Here is a 14,303-nt window from a genome sequence, read left to right on the forward strand (position 1 = left end):
CATCTGTACGTGCTCTAATATCATTGGCTAATTTATTTGTGACTAATTCACCCCTTAAATATGTGGAAACTCAAAACACATTAGCTAGATCGCCTCCTATAAATATAATACCCACTGCTTGTAGCCATCTATTAATCTAACAGTAAAAATGTTTTTGCAGTTCTAGCCACCGCCCAATGAGGCCTATGCACTCGCAGTGGCTAATGCGCATTTCGCTTGCTCCGTATCTCAGAGCCATATCAAATAGCCTATCAAGTTTGTAAAATAGAGTTGAGAAAGAAGCTGAGAACCTCCTCTTTCCAACTGTGACAACAGTATCGCTCTGTTTCCCCCCGCAATTGGATTTAAAAATGTTATACAATCAGAACACTTTATTTTCTCCCCGGAGCAGTTTGCTTGCCACCGGGAAAGGAGAGAGCGGCTTGCCTGACATAGCAGCAGGCCCCAGCCAAACAGGTACAGGGGCAGGCAGACACTTTCCTTATTGGAATCATGAGGATAACATACTTTACTGTTTGACCAAATCATGGTTTTAGCCGCCTAAAAAAAGTGAGGTATTTGTATTTATTATGGATCTGCATTAACTGCTGCCAAGGCTTCAGCTACTCTTCCTGGGTCCAGCAAAATTAAGGCAGTTATCCAATTTTCAAAACATTACAATACATTCACATGGCTCCCGAGTGGTGCAGCGGTCTAAAGCACTGCATCTCAGTGGTAGAGGCGTCACTACAGACCCTGGTTCGATTCTAGGCTGTATCACAACTGGTCGTGATTAGGAGTCCCATAGGGCGGCGCACAATTGTCCCAGCATCGTCCGGGTTCGAGTTTGGCCGGGGTAGGTTGTCATTGTAAATAAGAATTTGTTCTTAACTGACTTGCCTAGTTAAATAAAGGTTACACCTTTTTTATAAACAAATAAAAATAAAACAGATTTTACAACACATTAAATGTGTGCCCTCAGGCCCCTACTCTACGACCACATATCTACAACACAAAATCCATGTGTACGTGTGTATATCGTGCGTATGTTAAAGTGTGTTTGTATGCATGTGTCTGTGTGTCACGTCTACTCTCGCTTCCCCTCTCTGGCGCTCGTTGTCACCAGTTTATTCATTATTACGCACACCTGCCACCATCGTTACGCGCACCTGCACCTCAAGAGACTCACCTGGACTCCATCACCTTCCTGATCACCTCCCCTGTATCTGTCACTCCCTTTGGTTCTTTCCCCAGGCCTTATTGTTTCTGTTTATATCTTTCATATCTGTACGCTACTCGCGTGTCTTGTTTTGTTCCATGCTCGTTTATTTATTCAATTCACTCCCTGTACTTGCTTCCCGTTTATTAGTGTACACGTTACACTGTGTCGATGTTTGTGTAGCTTTTGCTGCTTGCATGAGTCACTTGATGTGGAATAGAGTTCTGTGTGCCAGTAGTTCAGACAGACAGCTCGGTGCATTCAACATGTCAATACTCACAAATACAAGTAGTGATGAAGTCAATCTCTTCTCCACTTTGATCCAGGAGAGATTGACATGCGTATTGTGAACGTTAGCTCTCTGTGTACATCCAAGAGCCAGCCGTGCTGCCCTGTTCTGAGCCAATTGCAATTTTCCTAAGTTCCTCTTTGTGGCACCTGACCACACGACTGAACAGTAGTCCAGATGCAACAAAACTGTTGATAGTGCTGTTAAGAAGGCAGAGCAGTGCTTTATTATGGACAGACTTCTCCCCATCTTAGTTACTGTATCAATATGTTTTGACCATGACAGTTTACATTCCAGGGTTACTCCAAGCAGTTTAGTCACATCAACTTGCTGGATTTCCACATTATTCATTACAATATTTAGTTCAGGTTTAGGGTTTACTGAATGATTTGTCCCAAATATAATTGTTTTAGTTTTTTTTTTTAATATTTAGGACTAACTTATTCCTTGCCACCCGTTCTGAAACTAACTGCAGCTCTTTGTTAAGTGTTGCAGTCATTTCAGTCTCTGTAGTAGCTGATGTACAGTGGGGGGGGGGAGTATTTAGTCAGCCACCAATTGTACAAGTTCTCCCACTTAAAAAGATGAGAGAGGCCTGTAATGTTCTTCATAGGTACACTTCAACTATGACGGACAAAATGAGAAAGAAAAATCCAGAAAATCACATTATAGGATTTTTAATGAATTTATATTTGCAAATTATGGTGGAAAATAAGTATTTGGTCACCTACAAACAAGCAAGATTTCTGGCTCTCACAGACCTGTAACTTCTTCTTTAAGAGGCTCCTCTGTCCTCCACTCGTTACCTGTATTAATGGCACCTGTTTGAACTTGTTATCAGTATAAAAGACACCTGTCCACAACCTCAAACAGTCACACTCCAAACTCCACTATGGCCAAGACCAAAGAGCTGTCAAAGGACACCAGAAACAAAATTGTAGACCTGCACCAGGCTGGGAAGACTGAATCCGCAATAGGTAAGCAGCTTGGTTTGAAGAAATCAACTGTGGGAGCAATTATTAGGAAATGGAAGACATACAAGACCACTGATAATCTCCCTCGATCTGGGGCTCCACGCAAGATCTCACCACGTGGGGTCAAAATGATCACAAGAATGGTGAGCAAAAATCCCAGAACCACACGGGGGGACCTAGTGATTGACCTGCAGAGAGCTGGGACCAAAGTAACAAAGCCTACCATCAGTAACACACTACGCCGCCAGGGACACAAATCCTGCAGTGCCAGACGTGTCCCCCTGCTTAAGCCAGTACATGTCCAGGCCCGTCTGAAGTTTGCTAGAGAGCATTTGGATGATCCAGAAGAAGATTGGGAGAATGTCCTATGGTCAGATGAAACCAAAATATAACTTTTTGGTAAAAACTCAACTCGTCGTGTTTGGAGGACAAAGAATGCTGAGTTGCATCCAAAGAACACCATACGTACTGTGAATCATGAGGGTGGAAACATCATGCTTTGGGGCTGTTTTTCTGCAAAGGGACCAGGACGACTGATCAGTGTAAAGGAAAGAATGAATGGGGCCATGTATCGTGAGATTTTGAGTGAAAACCTCCTTCCATCAGCAAGGGCATTGAAGATGAAACGTGGCTGGGTCTTTCAGCATGACAATGATCCCAAACACACTGCCCGGGCAACGAAGGAGTGGCTTCGTAAGAAGCATTTCAAGGTCCTGGAGTGGCCTAGCCAGTCTCCAGATCTCAACCTCATAGAAAATCTTTGTAGGGAGTTGAAAGTCTGTGTTGCCCGGCAACAGCCCCAAAACATCACTGCTATAGAGGAGATCTGCATGGAGGAATGGGCTATTATCCTCAGTAAAATTCCATCCAAGTTGTCAGACCCCGGTGGCTTGTCATTGTTGATAGACAACAATCATTTTTTCACCTCATCCACACTCACTTCACGGAATTCAAAATTGCTTGTCTTTCATAATCTGGTCAGATATTCTTGGATGTGTAGTGTCAGCGTTTGTTGCTGGCATGTCGTGCTTAAGTTTGCTAATCTTGCCAATGAAAAAAATCATTAAAGTAGTTGGCAATATCAGTGGGTTTTGTGATGAATGAGCCATCTGATTCAATGAATGATGGAGCGTTGTATGCCTTTTTACCCCAAATTTCATTTAAGGTATTCCAAAGCTTTTTTACAATCATTCTTTGTTTCACAGTGTAGTTTCTTCTTCTTTTATTCCGTTTAGTCACATGATTTCTCAATTTGCAGTACGTTTGCCAATCGGTTGTGCAGTTAGACATATTTACCAATTATTTTGCCTCATCCCTCTCAACCATACAATCTTTCAATTCCTCCTCAATCTCAAATCAAATCCAATTTTATTTGTCACATACACATGGTTAGCAGATGTTAATGCGAGTGTAGCGAAATGCTTGTGCTTCTAGTTCCGACAATGCAGTAATAACCAACAAGTAATCTAACTAACAATTCCAAAACTACTGTCTTATACACAGGTGTAAGGGGATAAAGAATATGTACATAAAGATATATGAATGAGTGATGGTACAGAGCAGCATAGGCAAGATACAGTAGATGGTATCGAGTACAGTATATACATATGAGATGAGTATGTAAACAAAGTGGCATAGTTAGAGTGATGAGAGTACAGTATATACGTATACATATGAGATGAATAATGTAGGGTATGTAAACATTATATTAGGTAGCATTGTTTAAAGTGGCTAGTGATATATTTTACATCATTTCCCATCAATTCCCATTATTAAAGTGGCTGGAGTTGAGTCAGTGTGTTGGCAGCAGCCACTCAATGTTAGTGGTGGCTGTTTAACAGTCTGATGGCCTTGAGATAGAAGCTGTTTTTCAGTCTCTCGGTCCCAGCTTTGATGCACCTGTACTGACCTCGCCTTCTGGATGATAGCGGGGTGAACAGGCAGTGGCTCGGGTGGTTGTTGTCCTTGATGATCTTAATGGCCTTCCTGTGACATCGGGTGGTGTGGGGATTTAACCGTTTCTAATGTCATTTTCTGAAATGGGTGCATGAACTGGGATTAGCAATTTAATACATGTGTCAAGTGGAGCACCTGGTTGCTTCTCATTAAACACCATGGGCCAACAAATATTCTTTACATCAACAACATAGGAATCACTACAAAACTTCATTTAACTAGGCAAGTCAGGTATTAAGAACAAATTCTTATTTTCAATGACAGCCCAGGAATAATTTAAAACGGCCTTGTTCAGGGACAGAATGACAGATTTTTTACCTTGTCAGCTCGATGATGACCTCTTATACTCTATATTAGGCCCAGCCTTTGGAACGTTGGTTTTCCTAGATATGGCTACTATATTATGGTCACGTGTGAATGTAAAATGTGCAGCTCGCACCAATGCGAACTATACATTTTTTTGCTTGCACAGCCAAGCCAAAGGGTTGCAAGATACGAGTAAAGGGTCGCAATCTGGAGCCCTGCGATCACAAAAAAAAATAGTTTTTTTTCAGGCCCTTCTTGTAGTTGTATAGTACTGCCTGTGCTTTTGCCTGGAGGATGCCTGTCCTAGGCTCCTAGCACTTCTCTGCAATGTTTATATTAGTTTTCACACTGTCTCCACCCGGTTGTTGTTGTTGTGGTTCAGGTGGTGTTGAGATGATAAGGTTGTGTCTCTGAGGCTAAGCTAATATCTATTTTAAACACAGGTGAATCATCTTTGTTCTGTTTGTGTGTGTGTGTGTGTTACCTTCTATTCCGTCTCACCCTCCAGGCTTATCGCGGTACACAGCTGGGGGTAAGGTGACTAGCTAGTAGCTAGCTTTTCTTTGAGCCTGTAGAGGGCCGTGGTATTATTGTTCAGAAGCTCGGTCGTGAACCTAGCCATTGTGTCGCATCAAACGGAATAAACACACAGATAATCTGGGTAATGTGCCATTTATGTGGATCACTGACTGACATTCACCTCAGTGTGTGTGTGTGTTTATTTGTCACACAGCCTGTGAGCATAACAACTTTTAAGGTAGTATAAAATCCCCCCCATAAAAAATGCCTGATTCCGTTTTTCCCCCATTTTTTCCTTCAGGTTTTCGCTCTCAACATCTCACTTAATAGAAAAACAAAAAAAATGGATGTGTAAGTGATGTTTAAACCACATCAGGAGAGCATTTTTGAGGTCTAGGAAAAATTGTAAGAAATGTCGATTTTGAGGTGTTGCAAATGAAACATGAAATCACCCACAATTGAAATCCTCCATAACTTGCTTTCCTGTGATCGTGGCCCAGGCCAGTCATTTTCTCATTCGGCCCGTTGTGCCACTGGTAAATCTATCTGAATGTCAAGCCCTGCAGTGTAGTTACGCTTTAATACAAGTGTGCACCAGGAAGAGACAGTTGTTTGGTTAAGCGGTGTTGCTGTAGTGCGCATGTGATTGCAGAGTCTGCAAAACAAATGGACACTGGATTGATTGATGCAAATGATGAAATTATATCATTTTTCCAGGTAGGTGTCGGCTACTTTCTAGTTAACATTAAATTGAGAACTTATTTGGGGTTTTTGGGAAAGTCTTTCCATCTCAACCAGACGAAGGTCATCATTAGCATTGTCGCTAACGGCTACACAAGGTGTACGAACCGCACACACACAGTACACACAGACAGGGGCATTCCTGTGCTATTTCAGGAAGTTGAATGACAATACGAGTCACTGATGCATTTTGTTAATGTCTTACGATTCACTTTGGCAAATTAATGCATTTTCTAATAAGTCCAATAGATTTAGTTGATTTCCTACTAAGTTAAAATCCTCGTGGCGTTCTTTACAAATTTTGTTAGGGCCCTACAACTGTCTTACATCACACACAGTGGTTGGTCCGCTACAAAGCTACAGCGCTACAGAACAGTAGATCTTCTCTCCTCTTATTGGATCCTTTTGACAGACAGACAGACAGACAGACAGACAGACAGACAGACAGACAGACAGACAGACAGACACAGACAGACAGACAGACAGACAGACAGACAGACAGACAGTAGGATCTTTGGCGCCTGTTGGGTTGACATGACAGTCATGCTTTTGTCTGTTATTACCACACACACACTTTTGTCCTCTGCTCTCGCTCAGTTAATTAGGCTGAAAATTGGAGGGATTTACGCTTATCCAGACGCCCAAACTTTTTTTGTTCGTTATTCATCCCAGAGGGTTAGTTAAGTTGATCAAATTACCCTGATTTACAGCATAACACACACACACACACACACACACACACACACACACACACACACACACACACACACACACACACACACACACACACACACACACACACACACACACACACACACACACACACTAGTTACAAGTTGGCCTTTTCGCCAGAACAACATTAACCTTAGCATCCGATTTTATTTAACAAGGTCAATCAAGAGAGACCTGGACCAAGACAGCACCATCAACACATCCGTGTCAGACAAATAGACACATGACATCAATCAGACAAAAATGACATCAATTCAGTCAGCGGAACGTCAGTTAAGAACATGTACACAGAACAAGCCAGAAAACCCCCAGAGTGCCATACACCAATAATCAGAGCTTGAAACAAATAACAGGGTGACATCTAGAAACAACTACAGACCTCAACAACACAGTAACAAAAAACAACAACAAATGAACCGTCTGTCTTTGCAACTCTCAGAGTGTTGGGCCAGTAACCAAAAGGTTGCTAGATCGAATCCCCGAGCTGACAGGGTGAAAATCTGTCTTTCTGCCCCTGAACAAGGCAGTTAACCCACTGTTCCAAGGCCGTCATTGTAAACAAGAATTTGTTCTTAACTGACTTGCCTAGTTAAATAAAGGTTAAATAAAAGAAATAAACAAAATGAATCCACATACAGAAACAGAGCTCCCTCTCATGCAGTCTTTAAATAGATAAGAAGAATCCAGCATGTAAAATTGAACAGTGTGAATCGCAGCCTTGAGTTCCTAAAAGAGGACCATCGAGGGTTCCAGTGGCTGTAGTATTTCTTGGCTGCTGAAGTTAATATCCTCCTGAACGAGGGAACCAGCGAGAGGCCAGGCCGTCCAGGCGCTAAAGGTATCATTGAGATGATGAATGCAGTGCTACACAAACCACATCGGCTAGCGTTTCATCTGAGTCTTTGTAGGAATAAAGCCGTATAAACTTCAAACAACTTTCTTTCATCTGCAGTTACACAGAGAGAGCGAGAGAGACTCACAGATGTTCAACAACCCCACCCCCCCACCCACCCACCTCGGCTCCAGTCGTTCCCTGTTCTGTTCTGAACATCTCAAACCTCCTACTAGCCAGCCTTGGGTCTATATCTCACTCTAAGCTCTCCCCATCCTTCATAGCTGGAACGTGTGTGTGTGTGAGTGTCGTACTCTTCATCACACCGTGTGTGTGTGCCGATACCGATTATTGGAGGACCAAAAAAAGACGATACCGATTAAAAAGACGATTTTTATATATATAGTTGTAATAATAACAATTACAACAATACTGAATGAACACTTTTATTTGAACTTAATATAATACATAAATTAAATAAATGTTGTATTTATTTATCTAGGCAAGTCAGTTAAGAACAAATTCTTATTTTCAATGACGGCCTAGGAACAGTGGGTTAACTGCCTTGTTCAGGAGTAGAACGACTCATTTTTACCGTGTCAGCTCAGGGATTTGATCTCCCAACCTTTCGTTTACTAGTCCAACACGCTAAACACTAAGCTACCTGCCTCCCCATAAATAATGAAACATGTTCAATTTGGTTTAAATAATGCAAAAACACAGTTTTGGAGAAGAAATTAAAAGTGCAATATGTGCCATGTAAAAAAGCTAACGTTTAAGTTCCTTGCTCTGAACATGAGAACATATGAAAGCTGAGTCTTCAATATTCCCAGGTAAGAAGTTTTAGGTTGTAGTTATTATAGGAATTATAGGACTATTTCTCTTTATACCATTTGTATTTCATATACCTTTGACTATTGGATGTTCTTATAGGCACTATAGTATTTCCAGCCTAATCTCGGGAGTTGATAGGCTTGAAGTCATAAACAGCGCTGTGCTTCAAGCATTACGAAGAGCTGCTGGCAAACACAGGAAAGTGCTGTTTGAATGAATGCTTACGAGCCCTGCTGCTGCCTACCACCGCTGAGTCAGACTGCTCTATCAAATATCAAATCATATAGTTAATTATAATATAATAAACACAGAAATAAGAGCCGTAGGTCATTAATATGGTCAAATCCACAAACTATCATTTCGAAAACAAAACGTTTATTCTTTCAGTGAAATACGGAACCGTTCCCTATTTAATCGAACGTGTGGCATCCCTAAGTCTAAATATTGCTGTTACATTGCACAACCTTCAATGTTATGGCATAATTCTGTAAAATTCTGGCAAATTAATTACGTTCTTTGTTAGGAAGAATTGGTCTTCACACAGTTCGCAACGAGCCAGGCGGCCCAAACTGCTGCATATACCCTGACTCTGCTTGCACTGAACGCAAGAGAAGTGACACAATTTACCTAGTTAATATTGCCTGCTAATATGAATTGCTTTTAACTAAATATGCAGGTTTAAAAAATATAGTTGTGTATTGATTTTAAGAAAGGCATTGATGGTTATGGTTAGGTAAATTGGTGCAATGATTGTGATTTGTTCGCGAATGTGCTTGTGTTAAATCATCACCATTTTGGCGAAGTAGGCTGTGATTCGATGATAAATTAACAGGCATCGCATTGATATATGCAACGCAGGACAAGCTAGTTAAACTAGTAATATCATCAACCTTGTGTAGTTAACTAGTGATTATGTTAAGATTGATTGTTATTTATAAGACCTTGGCTCCTTGCTGCACTCGCGTAACAGGTAGTCAGCCTGCCACGCAGTCTCCTCGTGGTTTGCAATGTAATCGGCCATAATCGGCGTCCAAAAATGCCGATTACCGATTGTCATGAGAACCTGGCCATCGGCCATGCCGATTAATCGGTCGACCCCTGCAACTTCTACTCCCCCCAGTCGCTTCCCTCGGCCTCTGCCTCCCTGAACCGGGTCCCATTTTCCCTCCATAACAGAAACCCTAAATGTTTGTGTTTCAAAAGCTGCGCTAGAGATGACCTTTCCATCAGGAGAAGAATGAAGTGTGAAAAGCAATCCCACTTCCAACCCCACTGCCATACAGAAATTTGGAAGAGTGAAATTATGCCAATGACAGATCATTTCTGGCCTTATCCCTTACCCCTATGGATCGGAGTTCACTGTTTCTATTGCTTTTGTTTATGTCATTCTCTGTCAGCTGTGGAGATGGAGAGAGAGGCCGTGAGTGAAGCTTGTGGACTGGTTGAAAGATTGAAAGGCCGCTTAACTTTCTGTGGCTTTCTCTCACTATTTCTTTCCTTTTGTTTCACTCCCCCTCTCCCCCCACTCGCTCTCTCTCTGTCTCCTTCTCTTTCTCTCTCTCTCTCCCTCTTTCTCTCTCTTTCTAGGTACTCTTCTAAAGGCTGGGTCCTGGACCAGACCAGCATCTTTGCATTGGTCGATGCCTTTATACAGAGGTGCAAAGACCTGCTGGAGGTGAGGTCTCTCTCTCTCACACACACACACACACACACACACACACACACACACACACACACACACACACACACACACACACACACACACACACACACACACACACACACACACACACACACACACACACACACACACACACACACACACACACACATACATGAATCATGCGTCAGAGCTCCATGGTCATAACAACACATACACTCACAAAAGAAACCACTAATGAACACACACACACAACGTGGCAAGGTTAAAATAAATGTAAATATTCACACACTGCCATCCACAATCACTTCCCCATTTGTGTCTCACACTCTTGAATACACCTTTTTCTGTGTTGCACTGTATTTTGTCTCACCATCACCATCACGCTCCTCTATTTGTCCTTCTCCTACCATGTCCCCTTCACACACTGACTGTGTTACTGCACTGCACTGCTCCCTCCCTCCCTCCCTCCCTCCCTATGCTGATACTGTCACACTGTGCTGTCACTCTGCTGATCCATGTGCGTGTGCTCGCATGTGTGTACGTGCATGTTTGTGTGTTCCAACGCGGGTGCGTGTGATCTGTCTCCGCCGGCCTCTGACCCTCTCCCCTCCCAGGTGTGTGACTGCCAGCAGCAGTTTGCCAGGCGGGAGGAGGGCGAGCAGATACCCCTGCCCTGCTTCGCCGGACGCCAGGGGGCGGAGGTGACCCGCAGCCTGCTGGAGATGGAGACCACGTTCGGACGCAGCCTGCTGATCCTCCAACATGTCCGCAAGGGCATCCTGGACGTAAAGAACACCTCCTGGCACGACGACTACAACAGGTACCGTCTGTCTGTCCGTCCGTCTATCAGAACACCTCCTGGCACGACGACTACAACAGGTACCGTCTGTCCGTCTGTCTGTCTGTCTGTCAGAACACCTCCTGGCACGACGACTACAACAGGTACCGTCTGTCTGTCTGTCTGTCTGTCTGTCTGTCTGTCTGTCTGTCTGTCCGTCTGTCAGAACACCTGGCACGACGACTACAACAGGTACTGTCTGTCTGTCCGTCCGTCTGTCAGAACACCTTCTGGCACGGCGACTACACCATGTACCATCTGTCACAACACCTCCTGGCACGACGACTTCACCATGTACCGTCTGTCAGAACACCTCCTGGCACGATAACTACAACAGGTACCGTCTGTCCGTCTGTCTGTCTGTCAGAACACCTCCTGGCACGATAACTACAACAGGTACCGTCTGTCCGTCTGTCTGTCTGTCAGAACACCTGGCACGACGACTACAACAAGTACCGTTTGTCTATCCATCCGTCTGTCAGAACACCTCCTGGCACGACGACTACAACAGGTACCGTCTGTCCGTCCGTCCGTCTATCAGAACACCTCCTGGCACGACGACTACAACAGGTACCGTCTGTCTGTCCGTCCGTCTATCAGAACACCTCCTGGCACGACGACTACAACAGGTACCGTCTGTCCGTCTGTCTGTCTGTCTGTCTGTCTGTCTGTCTGTCTGTCTGTCTGTCAGAACACCTGGCGCGACGACTACAACAGGTACCGTCTGTCTGTCTGTCTGTCTGTCCGTCTGTCAGAACACCTGGCACGACGACTACACCATGTACTGTCTGTCCGTCTGTCTGTCTGTCTGTCCGTCTGTCAGAACACCTCCTGGCACGACGACTACAACAGGTACCGTCTGTCTGTCCGTCCGTCTGTCAGAACACCTCCTGGCACGATGACTACAACAGGTACCGTCTGTCCGTCTGTCTGTCAGAACACCCCCTGGCACGACGACTACAACAGGTACCGTCTGTCCGTCTGTCAGAACACCTCCTGGCACGATGACTACAACAGGTACCGTCTGTCTGTCTGTCTGTCTGTCTGTCTGTCTGTCTGTCTGTCAGAACACCTGGCACGACGGCTACAACAGGAACCGTCTGTCCGTCCGTCTGTCTGTCAGAACACCTCCTGGCATGACGACTACAACAGGTACCGTCTGTCCGTCTGTCAGAACACCTCCTGGCACGATGACTACAACAGGTACCGTCTGTCTGTCTGTCTGTCTGTCTGTCTGTCTGTCAGAACACCTGGCACGACGGCTACAACAGGAACCGTCTGTCTGTCCGTCCGTCTGTCAGAACACCTGGCACGACAACTACAACAGGTACCGTCTGTCCGTCTGTCTGTCTGTCAGAACACCTGGCACGGCGACTACAACAGGTACCGTCTGTCAGAACACCTCCTGGCACGATGACTACAACAGGTACCGTCTGTCTATCCATCCATCTGTCAGAACACCTCCTGGCACGACGACTACAACATGTACCGTCTGTCAGAACACCTCCTGGCACGACGACTACAACAGGTACCGTCTGTCAGAACACCTCCTGGCACGACGACTACAACATGTACCGTCTGTCAGAACACCTCCTGGCACGACGACTACAACAGGTACCGTCTGTCCGTCTGTCTGTCTGTCTGTCAGAACACCTGGCACGACGACTACAACAGGTACCGTCTGTCTGTCTGTCTGTCTGTCTGTCTGTCTGTCTGTCAGAACACCTCCTAGCACGACGACTACAACAGGTACCGTCTATCAAAACACCTCCTGGCACGACGACTACAACAGGTACCGTCTGTCCGTCTGTCAGAACACCTGGCACGACGACTACAACAGGTACCGTCTGTCCGTCTGTCTGTCAGAACACCTCCTGGCACGACGACTACAATAGGTAGAGTCTGTCCGTCCGTCTGTCAGAACACCTGGCACGACGACTACACCAGGTACCGTCTGTCCGTCCGTCTGTCAGAACACCCCCTGGCACGACGACTACAACAGGTACCATTTTTCCGTCTGTCTGTCAGAACACCTGGCATGACGACTAGAACAGGTACAGTCTGTCCGTCTGTCTGTCAGAACACCCCCTGGCACGACGACTACAACAGGTACCGTCTGTCCGTCCGTCCGTCTGTCAGAACACCTGGCACGACGGCTACAACAGGTACCGTCTGTCCGTCTGTCTGTCAGAACACCTCCTGGCATGACGACTACAACAGGTACTGTCTGTCCGTCCGTCTGTCAGAACACCTGGCACGACGACTATAACAGGTACCGTCTGTCTGTCTGGACATCTGTCTGTCCGTCCCTCCTGGCACGACAACTACAACAGGTACCGTCTGTCCGTCTGTCTGTCTGTCAGAACACCTCCTGGGAAGATGACTATAACAGGTACCGTCTGTCCGTCGGTCTGTCAGAACACCTGGCAAGACGACTATAACATGTACCGTCTGTCTGTCTGGACATCTGTCTGTCCGTCCCTCCTGGCACGACGACTACAACAGGTACCGTCTGTCCGTCTGTCTGTCTGTCAGAACACCTGGCAAGACGACTACAACAGGTACCGTCTGTCCGTCCGTCTGTCAGAACACCTGGCAAGACGACTACAACAGGTACCGTCTGTCTGGACATCTGTCTGTCCGTCCCTCCTGGCACGAAGACTACAACAGGTACTGTCTGTCCGTCCGTCTGTCAGAACACCTGGCACGACAACTACAACAGGTACCGTCTGTCCGTCTGTCTGTCTGTCAGAACACCTCCTGGGAAGATGACTATAACAGGTACCGTCTGTCCGTCCGTCTGTCTGTCAGAACACCTGGCACGACGACTACAACAGGTACCGTCTGTCCGTCCGTCTGTCTGTCAGAACACCTGGCATGACGGCTACAAGAAGTACCTTTGTCTGTCTGTCTGGACATCTGTCTGTCCGTCCGTCCTGGCATGATGACTACAACAGGCATGTCTGCCTGGAGTGGATTGACATCATACTGCTGACTTGTCTGTCTGAATACTGGGTCGTGTTCATTTGGCACCAAACTGAAGAGAACGGACTATCCTCAATGCAAATTAAAAAATGTCTACAATGAATAGGACCCTATCAATGCTCTATGCTGACATTTTTTACAAGAAGCACATGTGCTCCTCAGTTGAATGAAATATTTGAGGTATTAATGATCAGAATTGCCAGCAATTACAAAATACAGGGGTTAGGAGCACCAGAAGTATATATTTTTTAACGATTAAAATATAGCCTGTTTTTTCTTTCTGTGCCACCAAGTGTTTGGATACTACTGGTAAAGTTACCACAAGGATTATGATAACTATCATCTGTGGTTACCAGGTTGTAAGCAAATGCTGTAACATGACTGAACAAGGATAGCGGCTCGTGAGATGGTTTATAAATGTAAAATGTAATGTGGG

At 45.0% G+C, this 14,303-nt stretch overlaps 1 protein-coding gene across 1 annotated transcript in view; it reads left to right on the top strand.

Moving 5' to 3' along the window:
• Positions 1–14,303, top strand: part of dnah2 (dynein, axonemal, heavy chain 2) — a 244,930-nt gene that overhangs the window by 38,696 nt on the left and 191,931 nt on the right. The window contains 2 exon segments of the mRNA XM_052459726.1: positions 9,969–10,056; positions 10,659–10,864. Coding sequence (XP_052315686.1) covers positions 9,969–10,056; positions 10,659–10,864 — 294 coding nt within the window.

The sequence above is a fragment of the Oncorhynchus keta genome, chromosome 13 (genome assembly GCF_023373465.1).
Source record: "Oncorhynchus keta strain PuntledgeMale-10-30-2019 chromosome 13, Oket_V2, whole genome shotgun sequence".
Lineage (NCBI taxonomy): Eukaryota > Metazoa > Chordata > Actinopteri > Salmoniformes > Salmonidae > Oncorhynchus > Oncorhynchus keta.